Source organism: Lactuca sativa, chromosome 3 (assembly GCF_002870075.4).
Source record: "Lactuca sativa cultivar Salinas chromosome 3, Lsat_Salinas_v11, whole genome shotgun sequence".
NCBI classification, from domain to species: domain Eukaryota; kingdom Viridiplantae; phylum Streptophyta; class Magnoliopsida; order Asterales; family Asteraceae; genus Lactuca; species Lactuca sativa.
The window spans coordinates 77311785-77338498 of NC_056625.2; the positions used below are offsets into that span (position 1 = coordinate 77311785).

Genomic DNA, 26714 nt, shown 5'->3' on the forward strand with positions numbered 1-26714 from the left:
AAACAATTAAATATATATAAACATTTGAAAATTTTGAATTTATAAGAAATATAAAATTATAAGGAAAGTCTATTAATAGAATTGATATGCATTTATTATTAAATTTAAATACCATATGAAATTAATAAAATAAGAAAACCACAAAATTACATGTGGAATAAAAATTAATTCAAAATAACCACAAAATGACATGTGGCAAAATGGATGTGAGTATGACAAGCGACAAAAAAAACCTTCATTTATTAGAGAGATTCCGTAATTTACCTCTACATAACGTAGAGTGTGATAGGGCTGTGGGTCTTCAAAATGGAGCGTCTTCAAAATCGAACGATTTAGCGGTTTTTTTAATAATATAATATTCAATATTAGACTATAGTCCTAACAAGATTTGCACCCTCCATTTATTGTTTGGACACCTTATCAAATACCAACTCTCCTTATAATGTTTGGCCATAAATGTGGGAGTTAACAACATTAAGTAATTAATATGATTAATTATAAGAATATAATTTTTTTTAATGATAATAACTTATTTATTTTTTAGTGAAGGAAAATGTTACGATGAGAATGCAATTTGGTGTCCACAAAATCGTCATCAATTAGGAACCGAAATCTGTTTTTATTCTTCAAATCGTCGATGGATACTAAAGAGAAAACTTTCATTAACACCTCCCATGATTCAAACCACCAAATCAATCCCATTGATATTTACAATTCATGTTTATAACAAAGTTTTCTCCTTTTTCTTGTCTCCAAACATTAAATTCTTTTCTTGTTTTCATCGTACGACTAATTTCTATAAAAACCATCCAATACCCTTTTCTACTTTCCAAATGGTCTCTTCTTTTAATATCTTTCCAGAATGACCACTTTCTCTCAGTCTTACGTCACCTGTTTTAAAACAAGCTCGTTGACTAGAGAAGGTGGTGATCGATGGCGGAGGATATGTGGCTTCAAGATGATCAATGGAGCTTCCGCTGCCATGATGCGTAGCCGGACCACCATGTCTGCCGCCCCGATGGTTGGTGTGAATGGAAAGGTGGCTCTAGAGAGGGCGATTATCCCGACTAAAAAGCAGTTTGTGGACCCTTTTCGACAAGGAGTAATCATTTTGGATGGGGTCGGGTATAGACAAACAGTCGTGGTTCGATCTTATGAAGTAGGAACGGATAAAACCGTGACTCCTCAGAGCATTCTTAACCTTCTTCAGGTTTGATGATCATCATCAATTGTGTTTCTATGGGGATTAATCAACCACACTGGAAACAATATTTGAACTTACATGTAATATACTATTAAACAAAACACGCAGGAAACTGCGCTGAATCACGTATGGATGTCTGGGCTTCTTGGAGATGGATTTGGTGCAACTCATGGTATGATGAAGAACAATCTCATCTGGGTTGTTTCAAGAATGCAAGTCCAACTCGATCAGTATCCAATCTGGTAAGTTTTTTCAAAGACACAATATGGGATTTCATAGAAGATAGTTGAAAAGGTACGAAATTTCAAGTAATGGTTTCTTGTACGTATATAGGGGAGAGATACTGGAAATCGACACATGGGTTGGAGCGTCAGGAAAAAATGGAATGCGACGAGATTGGGAAATCAGAAGCCACACCACTGGCATTGTTTTCGCTCGAGCAACAAGGTAATTAATCCTTGCATTCGAATGGGGTACATCTCATTATTCTTAAAGTTTCTCTGATGGGTTTTCATTGAAACTAATCGCAGCACATGGGTGATGATGAACAAGAAAACACGACGTCTATCGAAAATGCCAGACGAAGTAAGAGCAGAAATCTCACCTTGGTTCATTAAAAAAGAAGCCATCAAAGAAGATTCCCCGGAAAAGATAGGCAAGTTGGATGATAATGCACGATACGTTAACTCGGGTTTACAGGTAAACAAGAAACCTCACTTCAATTGTTGTGATCTTTTAATTAAAGACGTAAACATATGAGTAATCCGGTTTCATTACGTTTGTAGCCGAAGAGGAGCGATTTGGATATGAACTGCCATGTCAACAATGTCAAGTACGTTGGCTGGATGCTTGAGGTAACGAACGAAGTCTCGCATGTCTTATATCTATCGTTCATCTCCTGGTTTTCTGAAAGAAAACGAGAGATAAATATCATAGTTTTCGTTTTATTTAGGTGATTCCAGATGAATGTTTGGAGAATTACCAGTTATCGGAGATCATACTGGAATACCGAAGGGAATGTGGGAGCTCAGATGTGGTTGAATCCCTTTGTGAACCTGAACAAGTCGGGATCATTAAAGATGGAGTTCAAGACGACGAACAAGATTTAAACTTGATGCACAGGTGTTCGATCGGAGCTGGGTTTATTCAAGGGGCTGGATTATTGAATTGCTTGATGAATGAAGGAACGATTCGGTATACACACCTTCTTCAAGTCAAAGAGGAGTTAAAGTGTCAAGAAATCGTTAGAGGGAAAACCACATGGAGGAAAAGGCTCAATCTCCATTCATTTTCTGGCTAAATATTGGGTTTTTTTTTTCTTTTTCTTTCTGGTTTATAATTAATTCATGGGCTTTTTCAGAAAAATGAATATAATTCAAAATCAGTATGGAAAAGTCATGTATGTTTGTGTTTACTTGAAATAAAAGGTTTGTGTTCGTATATACCAAGAGAGACTCACTTCAAGGGTTCGATGGAAACAATTTTGTACTTGTTCCTTTTTTTTTAATGTGATTTGACAGTAATATTATCTTAATGATATTTGAAAAAGACTGATTAATGTGTATGATTTTTGTATTAATGATTATTCTAGTTAAATCTTTATATATATATATATATATATATATATATATATATATATATATATATATATATATATATATATATATATATATATATATATATATATATATATATATATATTAATAAATATATTTTTTTATTTGGTTCAAAATAAATATATATTTTTAAGACAAAACTGCAAATTTGGTCCTTGTGGTTTGTTAAAACCTTTGGATGGGGTTTGACTTTGGACTCCGAGCATTAGGTAATGATGATGATGTGCGTAATCTCTCATGGTATGTTACCCATAATAACAAAATGATTAAAGTGTACACAAAGCATGGTCAAACGAACTTGCTAACATATTTTATGTCCCCAACTGGTCCAAGAAGGGTTATAATAGAAGACATGGACAATCAGGGTCCTCTTAGACCATCATCACCTGTAGTTGCTCATGAAGTGGTAACTCCAATCCAAATTGATGTTGGTGAGGGTGATTTAGGGTTAGCATTAACCTTATACAAATCAGCAACACCTAAATTTAGTAGGTCTAAAGGTTGGAAACATAGTAAAGGGGCATCGTCTTGTAGTAGAAAGCTTAACTTGGATTGGGAAGGTGGTGAAAAAACAATGGCAAGTGGTGAAGTTGATAAAGGTAAGGGTGTAGAAGGATTTGCAGATGAATTTGTTGTAGTTGATGCAGAAAAAGAGTTAAACAAACAGATTGATATGAATGAAGAACTTGACATGAACAAATCCAATGGTGAGGGTGTAGAAGGATTTGCAGATGAGGGGTATAGAGTTGTCATGGATAATGATCCTCAAGGAGTCAATGAATTTTCAACTAACATCAACATAGATGATGAGTTAATGACAAACTTTCAACCTTTTGAAGGGTTTGAAGACCAAGATAGCATCCCATTTAATGGGTTTGAAGGCCAAGATAATATTCCTTTCAATGATGAGTGGAGACAAGAGGAGCCTGATGACATTGAGTTTGAGAATCAAAACAGTGAAGATGAAGATAGTGACTTTATGATTGATGAGGACAACATAATTGAAGATGTTGAGGTTGACATGGAGGATTTCTATCTAAATATTGATACAGAAGCAGAGTTCAATGGATGTCAAAGTTTGGGTGGTCAAAGAAATGAAGATACTGATGAAGAGGAGGATTTGGAGGTAATTGATAATGACGAGTGGGATTCACTAAGTGATGACTCAGGGGACAATAGGAAAAGAAGAGAAATGATCAAAGAGCTGGGGAAACAAACCTTATGTTCTACTGGTGAGGTGCACAAGGTAGCTTTTCATATTGGGCAGAAATATAAAGCCAAGAAAGAATTGAAAGATAAAATTGACCTACATGCTTTAGAGACAAGGAGGAATATCTCATTCACAAAAAACGACAAGAGTAGATTAACAGCTGTTTGTGATGGAACTGTAGTTTTAAATGCAAGTGGGGTAGGTGGACCTACCTCTGGGAAAAAGGTAAAGGGTAAAGATGTAAACTCGGATAAAGTTAAATGCACATGGAAACTTCATGCATCTAGGTTAAGTGAACAAGACTATTGGTTTATTAAGACCTATAATCAGAAACACATCTGCCTCCAAACACGAAAAATCAAATCTTGCACACCAACATTTCTTTCCAAACGTATTATGGATCAGATTGAAGCTAATCCTGGACTGCATGTTCGTGCCTTACAAGAGCAACTCCAATCAACTTATGGAGTTAGTATTTCAGAAGAGAAAGCATTTAGGGCAAAAGCATTAGCCACCAAAAATGTTGCAGGGGATTACATAAAGCAATATGCATCTTTGAGAGACTATGTACTAGAGCTACAAAAGACAAATGAAGGTACAATTGTAAAGATTGATGTGGTTTCTGAACCTGTGGTTTCATCCCCAACCAGGCAATTCAGAAGGATATACGTGTGTTTAGGTCCTTTGAAGAAAGGATTTAAGGTAGGTTTGAGAGAATTTTTAGGCTTAGATGGAGCCTTCATGAAGGGACCTTTCCCAGGTCAAATACTAAGTGCAGTTGGTGTTGATTCCAACAATGGAACTTACCCATTGGCATATGCTGTTGTTGAAAATGAAAACACTTCAAGTTGGAAATGGTTTCTTCAGTGTCTTGCAGAAGATCTTGACTTGTATTCAAATTCCAACTTCACCTTTATCAGTGATAGACAGAAGGTACTATAGTTACATTTAATATTGCGTACTAGGTTCATTAGAGACTAATGCTAATTACTTATTTTGTTTTGGTGAAAACATAGAACAATTATTCCCTAATGCAGAACACAGGTTCTGTATTAGACACATATACCAGAACATGAGGAAGTTATATAAGACTACATAGTACAAGAAGTATTTTTGGAGGTGTGCTACAGCCACCACCATACCAGAGTTTGAAGCTGTAATGGTAGAGCTAAGGAATTATGACATAGAAGCATATCAGTGGCTCTTGAAAATCCCTCCACATCATTGGGCTAGAAGTCATTTTTTAGGTATTTTCTCAATTTGTTGTCTTATTTTTTATTATAGTATAGATATACACTAACTATACTTTTGTTAATGAACTATTAGGAAGGGCAATTTCAGACATGTTATTGAATAACCTTTGTGAAGTGTTCAATAGCAAACTTCTTAAAGGGAGAGACAAACCCATTATCAGCTGTTTGGAGTTCATCAGAGAGTACCTTATGAAGAGAGTATGCAATGTGATGAAGGTGTTAAACAAGTGTCAAGGTCCATTAACTCCAACTGGTACTAGGATTTTGGAAGCAAACACAACACTAGCTAGTAAGTATCATGCACAATGGAATAGGGGACAAAAGTATCAGGTTAAAGGTCCATGGAATGATCAACATGTGGTGGACATGGAGAAAAGGGAGTGTAGTTGTATAAAGTGGGAGCTTACTGGAATTCCTTGCAAGCATGCAATGGCAAGCCTAAATGAAATGGCAGACAATAATGAAAAGGTGGGAGAACTCTACACCTATGTGCATAAGGTGTATTGGCTTGATACATGGAAAGAGATGTACTCCTTCAAGGTGGAGCCTATCAAAGGTAGAGCCATGTGGCCTAAGAGTGACTGCCCAACAACTCTTGTGCCTCCACCACACAACAAAGCTATAATCAGGCCAAAAAAGAAAAGAAGGATTACAGCAGAGGAAAGGATTGAAATCCAGCAATGTAAGAGGCAAGCAAACAGTCAAAATCAAAATGATAATGAAACCCAATCACTGAGCAGGAAGTTTTTGACTGTGACATGTAGTAAGTGTAAGCAAAAGGGTCACAATGCCAGGACCTGCAAGGCCAAAGATGGGAATTGATGTTTAAGTACTTTTTATGTTTGTGAAGACTTGTTAATGCACTTTAGTTGGTACTTTGTTGCATTTTTTTGGTTCCATTTTGATAATATACTTTGATGCCCTCTTATGGAACAATGTACTCCAATGTTTTGATAATGTACTTTAATGCCCTTTGTTGGTAATGATTGTGTTTTGGCATTTATCTGTTATGGTCCCCTTTTGGTAATGTTGTTTGTTATTTGTTTATGTTGTACTGTGAAAGCATGAAGATGTTATGGCAATGTACTTAATGTATGCATGTAAAACCATTACAATTGCATATTCAAGCATAGAGAAAAACCATTACACTTGCATATCATGTCAAGATCAAACCTTTATAATTTCATATTCATAAAAGGATAAAACCATTACACTTCCCATTGTCATAAAAGCATTACATATACAATGATCCAAAAGACAACACTTACAACATATATAAACCCCAATTAAACCTTCTAGCACCAAAAGACAACATTTTTAAGTGGTTATTACCAACAAAAAAGCCCTCACCTCTAATTCCTATTTCCAAAACAACACAAACAACATAAACAAAACCCACAAGACAAGCAAACACATCTTCAGCTGACCCACTTCAACTTCATACCTATTCATTGTTCTCAACAGTCCTGGTATGATAACAGTTGATCTTTGACACATAGGGGGATCGAACCACCCCAAAAATCCACATCTGGATCCCTACAAGAATACATTAAAGTAGAAGAGTTATTGCATAACTACCGAAATATCATAACCTAATATGAGTTTGCTTACCATTTTAGGGCATGCATAGAAACGACGACCAGGGTTTCGTGAGGTCCATGGGGTTCGCACAACAGCAACGTTCCCACAGAAGCAGAGCACCATTTTTGAATCTCGTAGCAGTAGAAGTAGATGAGAGACGAAGAAGAAGAATCCCTTTGAGAGACGAAGAAGAAGAAGCCCTTTTTGCTGCTTCTCTGTAAATAAAAATGAAGAAGAAGGGGATTGCGTATGAGTATGTATATAAAGGAGAAATATGATATTATTTAAAATAAGGACCTAAAATGACCAAAATGCCCTCACATGGAGGGCACGTGATGGCACTAACGGCTCCAAACAAACGGACAATGACGGAATGGACTAAAAACCTATGAAAACCTTGATTTTGGACCTTTGGTGCAAGATGGAAACTTTTTGGACCCCATCCAAAGGTTTTGGCAAACCACAAGGACCAAATTTGCAGTTTTGTCTATTTTTAATCATATTAATTTAGAACTACACTGTATTCTTAATTGATCATGTCAAAGCTACACCATCACATGGGTCTTCAATAGTTGATTTATTTTCTTAGAAAATAAACCTTGTCGCATGGATGTCCTAGTCTAGTAGAGTAATTAATGGTAGTGCGTAGTTGGTAGAGTGGAGTACATTTTCTTGATTTTATGTATTTGTTGGCCTATATATAGAAGACTCTGTTTAACGTTGAATAATATGCACACAAGAGAATACACTTCAGGCGACTTCCTAGACTTTCTCCAAGAAGCAAAAATACAACACTCCAAAAAAATAGTGTCCAAAAGGAAGAACAGATACATGGCAGAAATAGGTCATTTGTTCTTTGACGATTTTCGGTAGAAGCAATGAAGCAAAAACAGATACCCGGCAGAAATATTTGTTATCAATAGGCGAATATGAAATCGTTTGTTACCATCCAACAACCAGGAAATTAATTCTACACTTCTCAAAATGTGGTGTTCGATTAAGCTTCTTGTTGGTGGTCTCCTAACAAGAAAAGATTACCAGATTTAAGTGTCTTCAAAGAAACGACAGAAGACTCTCAAAAAGATGTGGAAGAGGATGATGGACTGATGGTTAGAATCCTTGCCAAACAGGTGTGTACCAAAGACAAGAATAAGAAGGTTAACGAAGAATCACTACTAGAAAAACAGCCTTTTACGACGCTCATTGCGCGTCGTAAAAGGCTCAGACGACGCGCAAATGCGCGTCAAGGAAGGCCCTGTCATAAAGAGAGACGATGCGCTTTTGCGCGTTGTCTATAGACGACGCGCATTTACAACGCTCATTTACGACGCGCAATTACGACGCGCGTTTACGACACGCAATGCGTATCAAGGAAGGCCCTTTCATAAAGGAAGACGACACGCATTCGCGTGTCGTAACCTTACGACGCGCGTGTTAATGACACGCAATGCGTATCAAGAAAGCCCCTGTCAAGAAAGGCCATGTCATAAATGAAGATGACACACATTTTTGCGTATCGTAAATTTCAATATTTAAAAAAAATATATATTTATATATTTATTAATTTTTAAATTAAATTTGCATTTTATGTGTCATAATAGAAATAAAATACCATATACAAAAAAATACAATCCATTGAATAAACTTTAATGTCATACAATTCTATTTCTTACAATATATAAATTTGCATTCATCTAATCTACTCTATGTTTCATACTAACAATTGAAATGAAGAATACAACACTTGCATTTTCAGCATCTTATCTCTTTCGGCTTGAGCTTTCTTTTCCACTTCTAACTCGAGAGCTATTCGCTTTCATCAACCCTGTAAACACAACACAAAATCACTTGTCATTTTCATTCGCTTTCCAATTTCCGTTGTGTGTTTAAACAATGACAATCAAAATGACAACAATACCCTCATACAAATTGTAAATATTACCTGTAAAGCTATCAACAATGACAATTCTTGATCCTATGAACTAGAGAGTATATCATCACAATTCCATCTAACACCACCCATAAGAACTCGTAAAGCTACTCAACCGACATATCATGTCATGTAATGTATTTTTTGTCAGTATATTTTCACATAGAAAAAAAAGTGAAATAAATAAAAATAACAACCTTCTCATTTACTGAAAATGGATACTGTACACATCTATGGGACCCATTTTCAGAATTACCATCCCCATTTAACTGAAATTGTTCATGCTATTTTAACTCAAATAATTTATTTTTAGTAAAAAAATAAATATTTATAATTATAGTGTTTTGATTATATAATACATACCCATCTGTCACTGACTTCTCTTCTTTGTTTTCGCATTGTATCATTGTGAAAGAGCCTTCGATCATCCTCACGTTTAACAACTACAACTGCAACTCTTAAATCTTTTCATCAAAACAAATAAAAAAATCAAATTAATATAACATAAACTGAGCTATGATTATAGTAAGAAATAAAAACAAAAAAAAGTATGTTACCAAGATTAGGAAATAGAGGTGCGGTGCCAATTTCAGCATCAAAGAGACTACATCTTTCCTGTGATGTAAACAAAAAGAAAAAACTTGTTATATATATATATATATATATATATATATATATATATATATATATATATATATATATATATATATATATATATATATCTTTCTGTGATATATGTTGAGAAACTGAATCGCATATGTTAGAATAAAGAATTGTGATCAGTTACCGTACAATGATCATGTAAGTTTTTGTTTTTTTGTTGTTTTTATCTGTGTCTGTTTAAAGAATTTTTTTGTTCTTTTGCAGGTGTTCTTCTCTTGGTATATCCACTTCTCATTGCAGTTATATGGAAAATTGATGATGGACACGGATGATACAAGTCCGATGCTTTGCTGGTAATCCCTGTTTCAATTCTTTTTTATAAAGGTCATTTTTTATAATGTTTATGAGTTATAAATACGTGTGTGTATGTTAAGGTGTTTTTTTTCTGTTATACACAAACAGCAACACACATGCAGACACATAAAAAAAGTAACAAATAAATGATGTTTTGCGGAATATAGCATTATCCTTTCATAGCAGTGTACTTTAAGTTTTTGTCAATTATAGCATTGAACTTTTGTTCTCTCTCTCTCTCTCTATATATATATATATATATATATATATATATATATATATATGGTTAGAAATAACAGTAATATGAAACTTGCAAAGAGAAAGAGAAAAAGTCAACTCACTTGGTCAATTGCATTTTGCAGGCTGCACTTGATGTGTTCCCTGTAGAGCCACCACCAAAAGATAACAGGCTGATACAACATGAGAATGTGATTGTTGCTCCTCATTTTAGTGCTAGCACCATGGAAGCCCAGGCTTGTAAATTTTTAAAAACAATAACCCTCAATCCTTAAAGATACAAACTGTTTTGATTAATTTTTAAAGAAAATGATTCATTTTTTTTTGTATATAATCACTATGCAGGAAGGAGTTGCCATTGAAATTGCTGAAGCTGTTGTTGGAGCTTTAAGGGGTGAACTTGCAGCTACTGTAGTGAATGCTCCCTCTATCTCCATAAATAATGGTATGTACAATATCTAGTGCACGAGGTACAAGTATTGTAATTGTACTTACAGTCCAGTATGTGAATAGTCTATCTCCATAAAGATCTGGACTTACCTGAAAATAATCAAAAATTTATTTATTAAAATGGACTTTGAATAATGGAAGAATATTTTCATTTTCATAATCAAGAATCATTAATATTATTTATATTTTTATACCTGCCATCCTACTTCAATGTTGTTAAGACCTTGACCAAAAGAGCCACCTGAAATCCAAATTTGTGACAAATTGAATTCATTTGATTGTTGTATTTTTGGTTCCCAAACATTCATTGTTGCTTTAGCTCCATAGTATTTGTCCCCTTCCACATAATCATTAATATTATTTATATTTGTCTCTTTGGATCGTATAACTCCAGAATATGGGGTCCAGTAAACCACCATGAATTATGCAAATTACTCTGAAAAGTTCTTCTCCCATTGTTCCATTATCCCATTGTTCAACTCAACATACATGTTTGAAGTCTTTCATAATAATAATAATAATAATAATAATAATAATAATAATATGTAATTTAACACCTTTGGAATCTGCAAAGGGTATATATGTAATTTTAGTTGTAAGGTGATATCATACTAAATTACTAATTACTACAACATGTTACAACATGGTCAGAGACCCTTGGCGGTGATAACCGAATGTGTGATTGCAATTTAAGAGATGGATGATAACAGAAATTATGATAAAAGAAATTATGAGCTGCTTACCTTTGCTTTTTCTCTGATTTTTAATTCTTTTCTCTTTCTTGCATATAACCTATTTAAGAGACGGATATGTGGATCATTGGTCCAGATTCTCAAAGGTTCCAACTTTTCTTCCTGCAATAAACAATTTGCTCAAGGAATGTGTGATTGACAATAATAAATAAATAAATAATTTATTGGTGTTACCTCTGTAAGATCATCAGGGAGATGAAAAGTGTGACGTATTTCTTCAGGAGATGTTCCTTTTATCATGCGGGCAAGTGCACGGCTTGTGAGGTCAACCAGCGGTCTTAGACGGAGACTATCTGCACCAGATGTCAATTCGCATAACTTGTTTGTATCCAACCGAAATTATGATCTGCTTACCTCGATGTTGAAATGGCGTTCAATGAAATGGTAGAGGAGATGTTGATCCGAGCCCTAGAAATCGCACCAAAGGGGTGGGGGTTATTGATTAACAATGTTATACTGTAAAGGTGAAAGTGAACAAGATTGAGGAGAGGGGGAAAACGATTTTTAGTGTAATATGGAGAAGGTTCCTTCAAGCCTTAGAAGATGGCCAGAGACCCTTGGCGGTGAGAGATCGGAGGCTAGGTGGTGGTACCATAGAAAATGATTTTTAGTGTAATACGTAGCTTATAAGCATGCTTTGTGGTCGCCATGAGAGACTCTCTCAAGAATCTGATGAAAACGCAGAAAACCCTAGAACACAATCATTAACCGTTGCTTTCAAAATACCCAGATCTCCATATCCATACACATTTTCTGGGTATTCCGAACATCCCCTTTTTGAAAAGATAAAAGATCTCAAACCCTAGAACGAAATAATGCCAGTTGGCTCTCGTTTGAACAAAACCCCTACTGACAACTCAAAATTATGTGGAAGAAGAACAAAAAGCTACAAGATTCCCCTTTCAGGAGAGAAGAAGCGAAGCCATTCCCATTTCCATTCAAATTTGTGAAGAAAGAAAAGAAAATAAGGAGGGAGGGAGCGAAGCCATTCCCATTCCCATTTCCGACCCCACTTGCTTCTTTTTTCTTTGGAACCATCGTCGTTGCCTCATAACTTCGGAGATAGCGTGCCTACTGTTGCCTTGATCGATGTCGACGACCGGGAATGGTACCTAACAATGGTCAAAGTGTGAGGGAAGAAGAAGGTGGCAGTCAATGTCGGGAGGGGGAAGGAAGGAGCCAATAATTAGGGCAAGAAGGAAAGAAGAAAAAAGGAAGGCGAGGTTTTTAATTTTTTAGGATTTCATTTCCCCCTAGTTATTAAAGGATGGAACGCGCCTTGTATTAAAATTTATAAAGCGACACTCTTAGACGACACGCGTTTTATTATAGGTGCCCTCCGTGTTTTTTTTGGTTTTTATTCAGACACTAATTTAAGGGCACTCAGTAATGTGCGACATAAATCCTTCAATTTTTTGAAGAGATGACAATTTTTTAATGTCACTCTCTTTTGCGTAACATAAATCAATGAGTGTCGTGGTTTGCGCGTCGTAAAAGGGTATTTTTCTTGTAGTGAATAGAGACACCCGATTGAAACTCCTCCTAGAAGATTTAGGAAGAACCCATAAGCCAAACCAGAAAAAAGAAATGTTATTGTGAACTAATAATAATCTAAAGAGAAATAATAATAATATAGTAAGAAAACGGCGATGTTACATTGTTGATAGAAAAAGCAGAGCTAAAAGAACTAGAGACCTTTGGGGAAGATTTTTAAAGCATAGAATAATGGAGAAGAGTTATGGAAGAATGGCTCGATGCACTAAAAAAGTTAGACCCGTGAGTTCATAGCAAAACCACAAAATATGAAACCTATTTTTTGCAACTGGGTGTATAATGTTGGTATAATCCAGTAGGTTTGGAGACCATTTATGTTTTTATTTCCAGTTTATATAGTTTATTCATGTAGGATGTTCTCAAAGGCCATGTTGGTCATTTTCCCTTTTCTTTAGGAACTAGCAATTAAATGGTTTAGTGTTTCCACATTTCTAGCTGATTGATAGGAAAAGTAGAATGTAACATCATTTTTTTGAAGTAGTGAATATGGTAGAGGCCAGGGGAGAAGTAACTCAAACCGTGGGGGTCACTATGGTGGAGGATCACAGTCGAGTCGCAATGGAGGATGTAACACGAAAAGTCAAGACAAAATCACAGTGATGTGCTACAACTGTCAAGAACAAGGTCATTATGCAGCAGAGTGCAAGAACCCATGCAAAAAAAACATTTCAGGGAGCCAATTTGATGTAGAGAAACGATGATCAAGAACCTGCTTTATTGTAATCCGCATACAGTAAGGGTGAAGTGCATGAGGAGGTGTATTTGAATGAAAAGCGGGTGACTCCAAAACTAAGAAAAAATGGTGATGAAGCGACAAAATCCAAGATATTATACTTGGATAATAGGGACAACAATCACATGATAGGAGAAGAAGAAAAACTCTATGAAATAGACAAGACGATAAAAGGATAAGTTCGTTTTGGAGATGGATTAAGGGTGAGGGCAGAAGGAAAAGGGTCGATTCTCTTCTAATGCAAGAATGGAGAACAAAGGTTGTTGAGTGAAGTATACTATATCCCAATTCTATGCAACAATATCATAAGCTTGGGTCAACTAGCAGAAATAGGTGATAGAATCTTGATACTTGGGTCATTCTTATTGATCCATGATCAAACTGGAAGACTACTAATGAAAGTAAAACGATTAGAAAACATGATTGTACAAAATTACACTGGAAGATGTAAAGAAGACATGCTTGTTAGGAGAAGGAAGGGAGAAGATTGGTTATGGCATGGGAAGTTAGGGCACGTAAACTTCAGTGCTCTTAAACTAAAGTCATAGAATGTTGTGGTCCATAGGTTACCCCAAATTATCAATCCATCTCTTCTGTGCGAATGGTGCTTGGCTAGAAAACAAACACGGATGTCATATCCACTACAAGCCACGTATAAAGCAAGCAAGAAACTCGATTTTGTTCACGGAGATCTTTTTGGTCCCATTACACCTGCAACGACATCAGGATATAGGTACTTTCTGCTTCTAGTCGACGACTTTAGTCGTGTGATGTGGATATACCTAATGAAGACAAAGGATGAAAATGTAACACCCGTGTTCCAGGTTGGTTAATCCTTTTATCGTCAAGGATTAAAGATGGGGTTTTGAAGAAAACATTGTGCCACGATGTGGTGCAAGGATACCCACGATATGGCCATGTCGGAAAGGAACGCACATTTTATGGAGCCACCATGGCGTGACGTAAGGCCTCCACGGCGTGGCAGCTGTTCAGGTCCAAGCCTATATATATTTAGGGTTTCTCCTATATTTAAGCATCTTAACCCCCCATTCTAGGTCATCTTCTTCAGCCTCCATTCCTTCATTTCGAAACCCTAGCCTCTCATCCATGGAAATGAGCTTGGTGGCTTGATCTTGAGGTTAATGTTCTCTTTTAGTGAAACTTGAAAAAGAAAGAAGTTAATCTTGGCGCAAGGAAGCAAGGAACAAGCTTGAATCCAACATCTTCTCCACATTTTTGAGTTATTGGAGGTATAAAGTTCATATCTTGACCTTTGTGTTTCTTGTTTGATGTTTGAGCGCATTTTGGATGTTTTGGTCCAATTCTTGGATGCTCTTGGGGTTTGAGGAACTCCAAAGCTTGATATGGTTCTCTCATGGTCATGAACTTCTTAGTAAGTGAGAAAAAGGTCTTAGCCTGAGTGTTATTCATCCCATGTTTGAGTTTTTTGTTATATTAAGTGCTTGGTGGGCTTAGGGCTCATGATTATACTGTTTGATGAAGTCTTAATGGATAAAGTTGGAAGCTTTATCCAGTAAGTCATTGAGAAGGGGTAGATCTGAAGTTTTGGATTTAGATCTGTAAGGATTAAGTTTTTAGTGAAGAAATGACACTTCAGACAGTTTCCCACAGCGTGGTGTAGTTTGATACTCGACTGTTTTGTCCTGGCATGGCCACGTCATAGCCAAGGAAGTCCATAACATGCAATGGTATGTATGTTGACTGTTTAACTTTGACCATTGACCGTCGACTTGTTGTCTATGTAATACTTGTATGTATGTTTAGCAGCTGAGTGTGGGCGGAGCCCGTATCTCACAGTTAACCGAGTGTGGGCGGGGCCCGTATCTCGTAGTTAGCCGAGTGTGGGTGAGGCCCGTATCTCGTAGTCAACGGAGTGTGGGTGGGCCTCGTATCTCCTAGTTAGCGGTGTGTGGGCGGGGCCCAAATGTTTAGCATGGGATTTATATACTATGATATTGTTGACAGATGTTATGATGTTTTGAGATACACTACTTATGTTTTATGAGATGATTTGGATGATTATGGTTTTATTTATAATTTAAAATGAAATTTTTGGACTGTATTTTTAGAATGTTCCAAGTTGGTATCGGAGCCTTGGTTTGAGGGATTCGGGAACACTCTCGGGTGTGTCTGAACTCAAACTGAGGACTTGGTACAAAAATTTCAAAAGAAAATCATTTTTATAAAAACAATTTTGAAAAGAGAAAAAGAACTTTGAAAAGAGAAAAGGGTGTGGTTCATGCAATCACCCGAGCTCAAGTAAGTACTCCCAAATTACCCATACAAGTTTATGTTAAGATATATTTATGAGAACTGCATGCTGGATTAGGGCTAAGGATATAGGGATGATGCCTTATGTGCCTATTATATGTATATTGGCTTTATGAACTGCATGCTAGTACATATTAGTCAGTGATATGATGACCTGATTAGGATATGCTTGAATATGTTTACTCAATGCTCGAATGTTGCTTGCTTTATGTTTTTAGGAGTTCTAGTTATCTTTTGCTAACTAGTAAACGAATATTTTAAGTTACATATTGCGAGGACTAAATAATTTCAGAACGTTAGGTCTACCTCTATTTCATAGCTCTAGTTTGAGTCCAACCGTTGTAGGGTAGGATCTCTCATTTCGAAGAATGATCTCGTCTTAGTGATATGTAATGATATTCACGAGCTAGTTAGAGGGAGATAGCATGGACTTCTTATGCAGCTGATGGCGGAGAGTGGGTTGGTGATTACCCTAGGGCAAGCCTAGGATGAGATTAGCAGAGAGCAGTAGCAGTAGAAGGGACTTGGTGGAGTCAAGGCAGTTCTTTAGGAAAGTACGGATAGATGTGGAAGGTAGTATGGGACCATACTACTGAAAGCATATGACTTATACTCGAATCAAGGAAGGCTGAGATGAACCCAAGAAACTTTTAGTATGTGATATCCATCGAGTTATGATGTGTATACTGATGTTTGTTATGGTGTATTTTCAGTATGGTGACGCTACGCACTAGGCCAGTCGGCAATTCAGGTGACGATGAGGGATAAGGCTCTAGTTCTGGAGTCGGGCATCTTGACGAGCAGATAAGAGAGTTCATTTCATCTAAGGTCATGCGCAATATTTTAGACCAGACTCCTATGATCTTCGGTACGATCAAGGAGGGTATACTTAAGCATTTGGATGAGAGACTAAGTGCATTCTGTACCGAGGTGACGACTATGATGAGATCGCGCACGCTGACGTTCAGGGAGTTCCGAGCTTGCGGAGCTCCAGACTATCATGGGGCTTGGGACCCCATTGCTAGAAGCAGGTGGTTGGCTGATGTCACCAATGCTTTCTGTACGAGCCGATGTCCCGAGGGGGACATGGTCCGACTTGCTTCCTATCTTCCGAAGGACATGGCACGTGACTGGTGGGAGGAGGTCGGACATGACATCAGAGAAGATGCAGCTCTCGATGCGATGAATTGGAGTGACTTTTCAGCCAGGTTCAGGGCCGAGTTTGCACCTGTGATTGAGGTGCAACAGCTTTCTAGGGAGTTCCAGGATCTCCGACAGACGACTGAGACGGTGACGGAGATCACCGCTATGTTCAAGGAGAGGGACCTTCTCATTCCGTAGTATGTGGCAGACGAGGAGATGAAGAAGGCCTAATATCATGAGATATTAAGGAGTGATATCTGGCAGTTTGTGAGCCGATCCAGCTACAAGACGTTGGAGGATATGATTGTCAGGGCTAGAGAGATGGAGAGGAAGAGGAAACTCGATGCTGCATCTAGTGTGGAAGGCTCGAGCAAGAAGCCCAAGGTAGATTCCTGAGGGAAGGGCCAGCAGGGCTGAGGCTACTGCAGCAAGTGTGGGAGATCACATGAGGGGAAATGCAAGGCTGGTAGTTCGGGTAGCTTCAAGTGCAGTCGAACTAGTCATGTTAGCAGGGACTGTACTGCTACCACCACTACCCCGACAATATCTGATCTGATTTGCTTTCAGTGTAATCAAAGGGGCCATAAGTGGTCCCAATGTTTGAGTCTAGAAGCATCAGCAATCCAGGTGATGATACCCACTCCTGCTACCTTGAGGATTACTGACGGCCGCCAGGGCCGAGAGTAGGCACTAGTGGCGAAGAGCAGAGCTTTCCAGTTGACCGCAGAGGAGGCATGTGCAGCACCCGACGCCATGAAGGGTATGCATCTCTCCTTATATCTTTACTTATATTGATTCTTGCTTATGTTTTTGTGTTTCATTTTAGGATCATTCCTTGTGAACGGTATATATACTCTGGTATTGTTTGATTCGGGGGATACCCGATCTTTTGTTTCGCTCGCGCTCAGCAAGCGATTCGTAGGGGCTCCGGGGGACCTAGATTACCCACTTGATGTGGAGATAGCAGAAGATAAGACTGTTCAGGTTGTGAGGGTTCATCAAGGATGTACACTGTAGTTGTTCGATGAGTAGTTTTCCGTGGATTTGGTCCTTATTCCCCTGCGAGGGAATGAGGTTATAGTTGGTATGGATTGGTTGATCCCCAATGGGGCGTTCATCGATTGCAAGCAATAGCTAGTGAAAGTTCGGACTCCTAGTGGGGAATGGTTAGTGATTCAGGGTGAAAGGCCGTAGGGTGGACCGACTCTATGTTTAGCAGCAAGAGCGAGACGCTACCTTCAGCAGGGTTGCTCGGGTTATGTCGCGTATGTTATGGATACCTGGGATAAGGGTAAGGCGATAGTGGATGATGTACCGGTCGTGCGAGAGTACCTGGACGTATTCTCGAAGGATTTTCCTGGGATACCTCCGGAGAGACAGGTTGAGTTCAGGATTGACCTAGTCCCTGGTGCGGATCCGATAGCCAAGGAACCATATCAGTTGGCTCTTCTCAAGATACATGAGTTGTCTACATAGTTGCAGGAGTTGTTAGACAAGGGTTTCATCAGACCGAGCAGTTCACCTTAGGGACCCCCGATCCTATTTGTGAAGAAGAAGGACGGGTCACATTAGATGTGCATAGACTACCGGGAGCTGAATAAGGTAACGGTGAAGAGTTGTTATCCCCTCATGAGGATCGATAATTTGTTTGACCAACTACAGGGTGCATCTTGGTTCTCCAAGATTGATCTGCGATCGGGTTATCACCAGATGCGAGTCAAAGAAGAGGATGTGTAGAAGACAACTTTTAGGATTCTCTATGGTCACTATGAGTTCGTGGTGATGTCATTTGGGCTCATCAATGCTCCTGCCGCGTTCATGGACCTCATGAACCGCGTGTGCAGACCGATGTTGGATCGGTCTGTTATAGTCTTCATCAATGATATCTTGGTTTATTCCAAGACTTAGGAGCAGCATGAGGAGCACTTGAGGAAGGTGCTGGAGACTCAAAGGAGGGAGAGACTTTTCGCAAATTTCTCCAAGTGTGAGTTCTGGTTGCATGAGGTGTAGTTTCTGGGGTACCTTGTCAACTAGAAGGGTATTCTGGTCGATCCGGCCAAGATAGAGGTTGTGATGCAGTGGGGGATTCCGAGGTCTCCAAATGAGTTTCGGAGTTTCCTAGGTCTAGCGGGTTATTACCGAAGATTCATCTAGGATTTCTCCAGGATCCATGTACCTTTGATCCAACTGACCAAGAAGTCGGTAACTTTTTGCTGGGGGCCTGAGCAGCAGACAGCCTTCGAGACTCTTAGATAGCGTTTATGCGAGGCACTGATTCTGACTTTACCAGAGGGCACCAATGAATTCGTAGTTTACTGTGACGCTTCGATCACAGGCATGGGTGCGGTACTAATGTAGCGGGGTCATGTGATAGCATACGCTTCGAGGCAGTTAAAGCCTCACGAGGCGAACTACCCGATGCATGATTTGGAGTTGGGGCTGTGGTTTTCGCCCTCAAGATTTGGCGGCATTACCTCTATGGGGTTCGTTGTACTATTTACACAGACTACAAGAGTTTGAGGTACCTAATGGATCAGCCGAATCTGAATATGAGGCAGCGTCGGTGGTTAGATGTGGTGAAGGACTACAACTGCGAGATCCTTTACCACCTGAGTAAGGCCAATGTCGTGGCTGATGCTCTGAGCCGCAAGGAAGTGGCGGCTTTGATTCGAGACATATGTCTGAGTATGATAGTGATTACTCCATTGTCGGAATACATCCGAGAGGCGCAGGTCGAGGGTATGAAGGAGGAGCACTAGAAGTGTGAGCGGATCATAAGCCAGGTGGCCTCATTTGACTATGACAGTCGGGGGCTGTTGACCTTGCATGGGAAGGTCTGGGTTCCGTACTGGGCTGGAATACAAAAAATTATGATGAATGAGGTCCACAAGTTGAGGTTCTCCATCCATCCCGGGGCAACGAAGATGTATCGGGATCTTCGCCCTAAATACCAGTGGCCCTGCATGAAGAGGGACGTAGCTTGGTACGTAGAGCGGTGCTTGAATTGCATGAAAGTCAAGGCTGAACACCAACAACCACATGACAAGATTCATCCGTCATACATTACCGTGTGAAAATAGGAGGATATCACCATGGATTTCATCACCAAGCTTCCCAGGACCGCACATGGAGTAGATTTGATATGGGTCATCATTGATCGGTTGACCAAGAGTGCTCCTTTTATTCCGATCCAGGAGTGTATATCGGCTGAGAAGCTAGCTGAGATCTACGTGCGTGAGGTAGTGGCACAACATGGAGTGGCTGTCTCGGTGGTGTTAGACCGAGATGTTTGTTTCACTTCCTGATTTTGGAAGCGGTTTCACGAAGATATGGGTACTCGTCTCCACTTCAGCACCACTTTCCACCCTCATACATATGGGCAGAGCGAGAGGACGATTCATAATCTTGAGGACATATTGCGCGCATGTGTGTTGGATTTCGGTGGCAGTTGTGATACGTATCTTCCGTTAGCAGAATTTTCGTATAACAAAAGCTACCACTCTAGCAAAGATCGACCTCCCTTTGAGATACTCTTCGGGAGAAAGTATAAGACCCCAATCTGTTGGGGTGAGGTCGGTCATAGGGTCATGGGGAGTACTGAGGTAATACTCAAGACCACTGAGAGGATCTAGCAGGTCCGGAGCAGGTTCCAAACTGCTCAGAGTCGGCAGAAAAGATATGCCGACAAGTGTTGTTCAGACTTGGAGTTTCAGGTGGGCGACATGGTCCTCCTGAAGGTTTCACCTTAGAAAGGTGTCATCCAGTTCAAGAAGCGGGGCAAGCTAGGCCCCAGATACATCAGTTGGTTCAAGGTTTTGTCTCAGGTGGGCTGGGTCGCGTAACGTTTGGATCTTCTAGCAGAGCTCAGCCAGATCCACAACACTTTCCATGTTTCTCAACTGCGGAAGTGCTTAGTGGATGACTCAGCGGTTGTGCCTTTAGAGGATATTCAGGTTGATGATAGCCTGAATTACATCGAGAGACCAATAGCTATTCTTGACAAGAAGACGAATGAGCTGAGGAACATGAGGGTTGAGCTGGTGAAAGTGCAGTAGCAGCACCGCAAGGGCTCAGAGTGGACCTGGGAGCCCGATGAGGAGATGAGGGAGCACTACCCGGAGTTGTTTTCAGATGCATCAGACTTCGAGGACGAAGTCTGATTTAAATGGGGGAGAATTGTAACAACCGTCACTTAAGGTAATAATTATTTAATATTTCTTTAGTTAATTGTTGGGATAAGTATTAAATAGATGGATTATTTGAGTGGACCATTAGTGAGTGGGCCGAATAGTTGGGCTGCCCAGAAGACGTATGCTAGGCGTAGCCTTGGCGTATGCGGGGCCTAGAGGAACATTGGATGCGGGGGACGCATGCACGTTCACACAGCATACGTGAGCAGATTCCAAACTCGAATTTTTAGGGTTTAAGCCATATAAATACAACATTATGACTCAAACCTAGCCTCCTTACCAGCCTCTCAACCTCATAAAACCCTTTCATACTTCATCCTTGTGTGTTTTGGCCTTGTGAAGCTTACTTTGGTGATTTAGAGCTTGGAAGAAGAAAAGAGAAGTTGGAGAAGAAGAACTTGAGTATCTTGAGCTCAAGGATCTGAGATTATCTCACCATTTGGTACTCATTGGAGGTATAAAGCTTTCAACTTTCCTTATGTATGCTTGGATCTAGTGTAGTGATGTTTTGGGATCTTTTTAGTCCCAAGAAAGGATCTTTATGACTCAAACTCATTTTTAGGTCTAAGGTTGCCATCCTTAGTGATATATGAGTCCCATAAGCAGTAAAGTTTCGATCTTTAAGGCCCATTTGTGACCATGCATGAGATCTAGCGATTTCCATGGAAGTTAGTTGCTATATTCCAAGTTTGGGTTTATTTGGTGGGTTGCAAGCCTCCATGTAGTCGACTTTATGAATTAAGACATGCTAACGGACTCAGATCTGTAATATGGGCTTAAGGTCTTAATAAAATAACCATTTTTGAAGTATGTTGGGCATACACGCCAATACGTGCATCGTACAAGCCATGCAAGATGTACGTGTAGCGTACATAGGAGTACGTTCAGCGTACTCTCAGGATTTGGGCTTCATGTCTTTTGGGCCTCGGATTGGGCCAAACCCTTGGACTTAGCAATTATTGGGCCTTAATAGGCCATCAGAAGTCATATAATGGACCAAGGACATGTTTGGGCCTAAGGGAAGGCTCGTTTGAGAAGTTGGGCCCAATTTAGAAAATTGGGCCATTATTGGGTTTGGAAAGATTAGATGGAAATGGGCCTAGGCTATGGTCCAAATTAGATCAAGGGGTAAAATAGTCATTTTACCCTAAGGAGGATTATTGTGTTTTGACTAAGTGTCATTGTGATAATGATAGTCGGGGAGTCGCGGGAGCAGCCGATAGAGATTCCTTACCGAGAGATTCAGTAGCCAACATTGTGAGGTGAGTTTTCCTCCTGGTTGAATGGGTCGAAGGCACCAAGTTCGGCCTGTATATATTTTGATTAGTAGCTGAGTGTGAGTGAGGCCCGTATTTGATAGATAGTCGAGTGTGGGCGGCGCCCGTATCTCATAGCATTATTTGAGTAAGGATATAGGATTGATTGATCGATTTGATTATACTTGTTGTCTATGTGATACTTGTATGTATGTTTAGCAGTTGAGTGTGGGTGGGGCCCGTATCTCATAGTTAGTTGAGTGTGGATGGGACCCGTATCTTGTATTCAGCGGAGTGTGGGCGGGCCCGTATCTCCTAGTTAGCGGAGTGTGGGCGGGGCCTGTATCTCCTTGAGTGTGGGCGGGGCTCGTATCTCCTAGTAGCATGATTATTTGTATGGTATGTGGTAGTTTGGGGAAACTCACTAAGCTTTGTGCTTACAGTTTATAATTTTGGTTTCAGGTACTTCCGGTAGCAAAGGGACGGGCTCGGGATGATTGCAGTGCACACACCATATGTTCAGCCTGGGATTTTTATACTCTGATATTGTTGACAGATGTTATGATGTTTTGAGATACACTACTTATGTTTTATGAGATGATTGGATGATTATGGTTTTATTTATAATTTAAAATGAAATTTTTAGACTGTATTTTTGGGATGTTCCAATGAAGGAAATGAATCAAGAGTTTGAAATTAGTGATCTGGGGTTGCTGACATATTATATGGGTATTAAAATTTCACAAGGAGAGCATGGAATAAGCTTGAAGCAAATCGGTTATGCAAAGAAACTACTAGAGAAGACTGGTATGCTAGAGTTCAACCCAACAGAGACCCTAATGGAGCACAATCTCGAACTCACCAAAGATGAAAGTGGCTGACCATTAAATGCCACTGAATACCGAAACATAGTGGGTGGGATGATATATTTGTGCCACACACGACCAGACATCTCTTACACTGTTGGAGTTGTAAGTCGGTTCCTCGAGAGACCCACCGAACAACAAAATCAAGTTGTGAAAAGAATCCTAAGGTACATAAAAGTAACCCTCAACCTTGGTTTGGTATACACACAAAGCAAAGAAAAAAATGCACATAATAGCATACTCTGATAGCAATCATGCGAGAGACATGAATGGCAGGCGAAGCACAGGTGGCATGGCATTTTCCTTGAACAAAAATATGGTGAAATGGAGCTCTCAAAAGCAACAGTGTGTTGCACTTTCTTCATAGGAGGCAGAATTCATGGCTGCAAGCATCTAGTTTTCCATGGACATAACAAGCATATAGATACTCGCTTTAATTTCATTAGTGAGTGCATTAAATGAGGAGATGTCAATGTTAAGTTTATTGCAAGTGTGGAACAACAGGCTGACAATCTCACAAATCCACTTGCAAGGAACAAGATCAAGGAGATGGGGAACATGCTTGGAATGAAGAGCTTCTAGCATTCTAGATTAGGGGGAATTTGTTGGTATAATCCAAAAATATTGGGGACAATTTATGTTTACATTTCCAGTTTATTCATGTAGGACGTTTTTAAAGGCCATGGTGGTCATTTTCCCTTTTCTTTAGGTACCAACAATTAAGTGGTTTAGTGTTTCCACATTTCTACCTGATTGATAGGATAAGTAGAATGTAACGTCATTTTTTTGAAGTAGTGAGAAAACCTCAGAAAATTATCCTAATCTCGTTTTTGCACTCTGTTCTCTCTGATCCTCTTTGTAAAGCAGCAAACACCAGCGCCTCCACCTTCATACAAGTTAAATCAGTTGTGTTTGTCAACCATTGAATTTGAGTAAAGATTAACAGTTATGGCAACACAAGAAAGGATCACTTGGATTATGCAACTTTTAAAAGAGTTGAATAAAACAATAAAATGATATTCCTTTATATTGTCACAATATGTGGACAATATAGTTGGTGGAAAATATGGTGTTCCATGATGCTAATTTCGATATAATCAGAATATAAACAGAGAAGCCATAAATAAAATAGCATGATTCAACCATGGATCATTGTTCAACAACTAATAGCAGCTAACTATTTATCATGGGGTGCCGATTAGGAATATCTTTATGATGTCAAGAAGATTAAGGATCCAAAATGGAATTTTTCTAATATAATCGCACCCCTTGGCTTCAATCAAAAAAACAAAACTCCTTCGTCTTACTTAGTGCGCAAGGACGTCGCAAAAACGCCCCAATGGTTTGCCTTCTTTGTGTCGTCAAAGTTGAAAGAGGAAGTGAGGAGAGGGAGAACAAATTAGAGTTGCAATGGGGGCTCCTTCGGTCATGCCTCCATATATAGGAAGAGAAAGAAGATTAAAGAGTCTTTCTTAACCTTGAAGGTTTGCTCAATTATGGTGGTTAACAGACACAACTATTGTGTTTTGCTAAGCCATGATTTATAGTTATTTCATTGATGAATCAATAGATAGAACACTAATCCCTCTTATTTTAATTATTTATTAATTTCTAGTTATTTGACAAATAACAAATTAATTACTCTAACTAGTTATTTTTGTTTTTCTATTTGAGTCAATTTTGTAACACAAATATGCTCATATAATTAATTATTGTGTCGTTAACTTGTTTTGTCAGTTTACATATCTCGAATCATGACTCCACCTCTACTAATCCTTTTTGTTTCTTCAAACCAAATTAGAAATCCTAACATCCCATACACTTTCATACATTGTCTTAAAGCCATTAGGCGCAAAAAGTTCACTTCTCTTACGTTCTTTTTATCTATTTTAGCGGTGCAAAAATATAAATAATATAAATAATATATATATATATATATATATATATATATATATATATATATATATATATATATATATATATATATATATATATATATATATATATATATATATATATATAATCCTTGATTTTGCTTGACCTTAGTCTTCATCTCAAATTATCTCTACCTTTACCCAGTACCAACATGACAAGGTGTGAAGAAAAAAAAATTGATAGGCATATGTGGGTGATATTAATGGTGATAGAAGTAGAATCCATTCAATTTATTGTCACATGAGTTTTTATCTTTTATTTATTTTCCATCTTTTGAACCCACCCACAACATATGAAAATGATATATTTTCCAATCCACTCAACTCATACAATTTTTAATTTTAAAATAAACATAAAATAATAAGCATCATACAAAACTAATTTATAAAATATTAAAAACATACAAAAGTAATTCACAAGCTAATTTAAAAACATATAAAACTATTTTGGTATAAGTCGTAAAAAAAAAATACAAATAATCAATGCACTAGTTGAAAATATGTACACCGGAAGTGGTCCATTATTAACCTGTCTTGCTCAACCCGCTGAAGGAGGAGTAAGTTTCCCGGCGGTACCGCTACCCCATCTTACACTATTTTGTCCGCCCTAAGTAGTGGGACAGTGAGAGTTTTAGCAAGCTTATTGTTAGGCAACATCTTTGGACCGACCCTTTGAGCGTATACACGTCCCCATCGTATATACACGGTAGACTTATTGTAATGTGAGGTCATCCTAGCTGGTGCATTGTCGTCCTTAGTTGTTTGAAGTGTTTCTATACTATTAATCCCATATGAACTTTGACTCCTAAATGCACTCTTTAGTTTCAAAAATGTCAAGGTAGATTCATGGTTGCATGGCAACGTGATTAATTGCACCCTAGGATGCTATTTGTACTTAAAGGCGATCACTTTTGTTTTTGTATCCCTCTATGGTTTTATTTCTTTGATTTCGAGGTTTTGTCATTAGTGGGTGTACCTAGGCATTATTAGTGAAGGGGATGATCGAGGAGGGATGGGAACTAGGAAGAGGGAGATTCAGGGTGTCACATGTTGTGGGGGAAGAAATCGCTGGTGTAGGGAAAGGGAGTTAAATCATAAAAAGTTGATGTGGCATTTTTTTTTTATCATAGATAATTAAAAAAACTCCATATTACCTTGCAAAAGTCATGTGTTTAGTAATATGCAGAAAATATCGTTGCATATAAAACATGATTGAAAAAGTCATTATGTTATGTTAATTTTTAGCAAAAATTCCACTACATTTACACTAAGTCGTAAGGATGGCAATTTTCGACTTTTTTGACCCGCAACCCGTCAACCCGTTCATTATACGGGTCGTGTTCGGGTTTGCAAAAAATTTTGTCGGTTGACCCATGAACCCATTTATTTTATTAGATTAAAAGAATTATATATATATATATATATATATATATATATATATATATATATATATATATATATATATATATATATAATGATTGGTCCAGAATCAATCCTACAAACACACAATAGATAGTAAAAACATTTGAACCTAACTATATATATATATATATATA

The 26714-nt window shown here is 38.4% G+C and overlaps 1 protein-coding gene across 1 annotated transcript; it reads left to right on the forward strand.

The window, feature by feature from the left end:
• The first annotated feature begins 728 nt into the window (after positions 1 to 728).
• Positions 729 to 2646, forward strand: LOC111912571 (palmitoyl-acyl carrier protein thioesterase, chloroplastic). The gene is made up of 6 exons (XM_023908301.3): positions 729 to 1210; positions 1313 to 1446; positions 1538 to 1651; positions 1735 to 1903; positions 1990 to 2058; positions 2157 to 2646. The coding sequence occupies exons 1-6, from the start codon at positions 863 to 865 to the stop codon at positions 2502 to 2504; spliced, it is 1182 nt and encodes a 393-aa protein (XP_023764069.1). The 5' UTR covers positions 729 to 862; the 3' UTR covers positions 2505 to 2646.
• The last annotated feature ends 24068 nt before the right edge of the window (positions 2647 to 26714 follow it).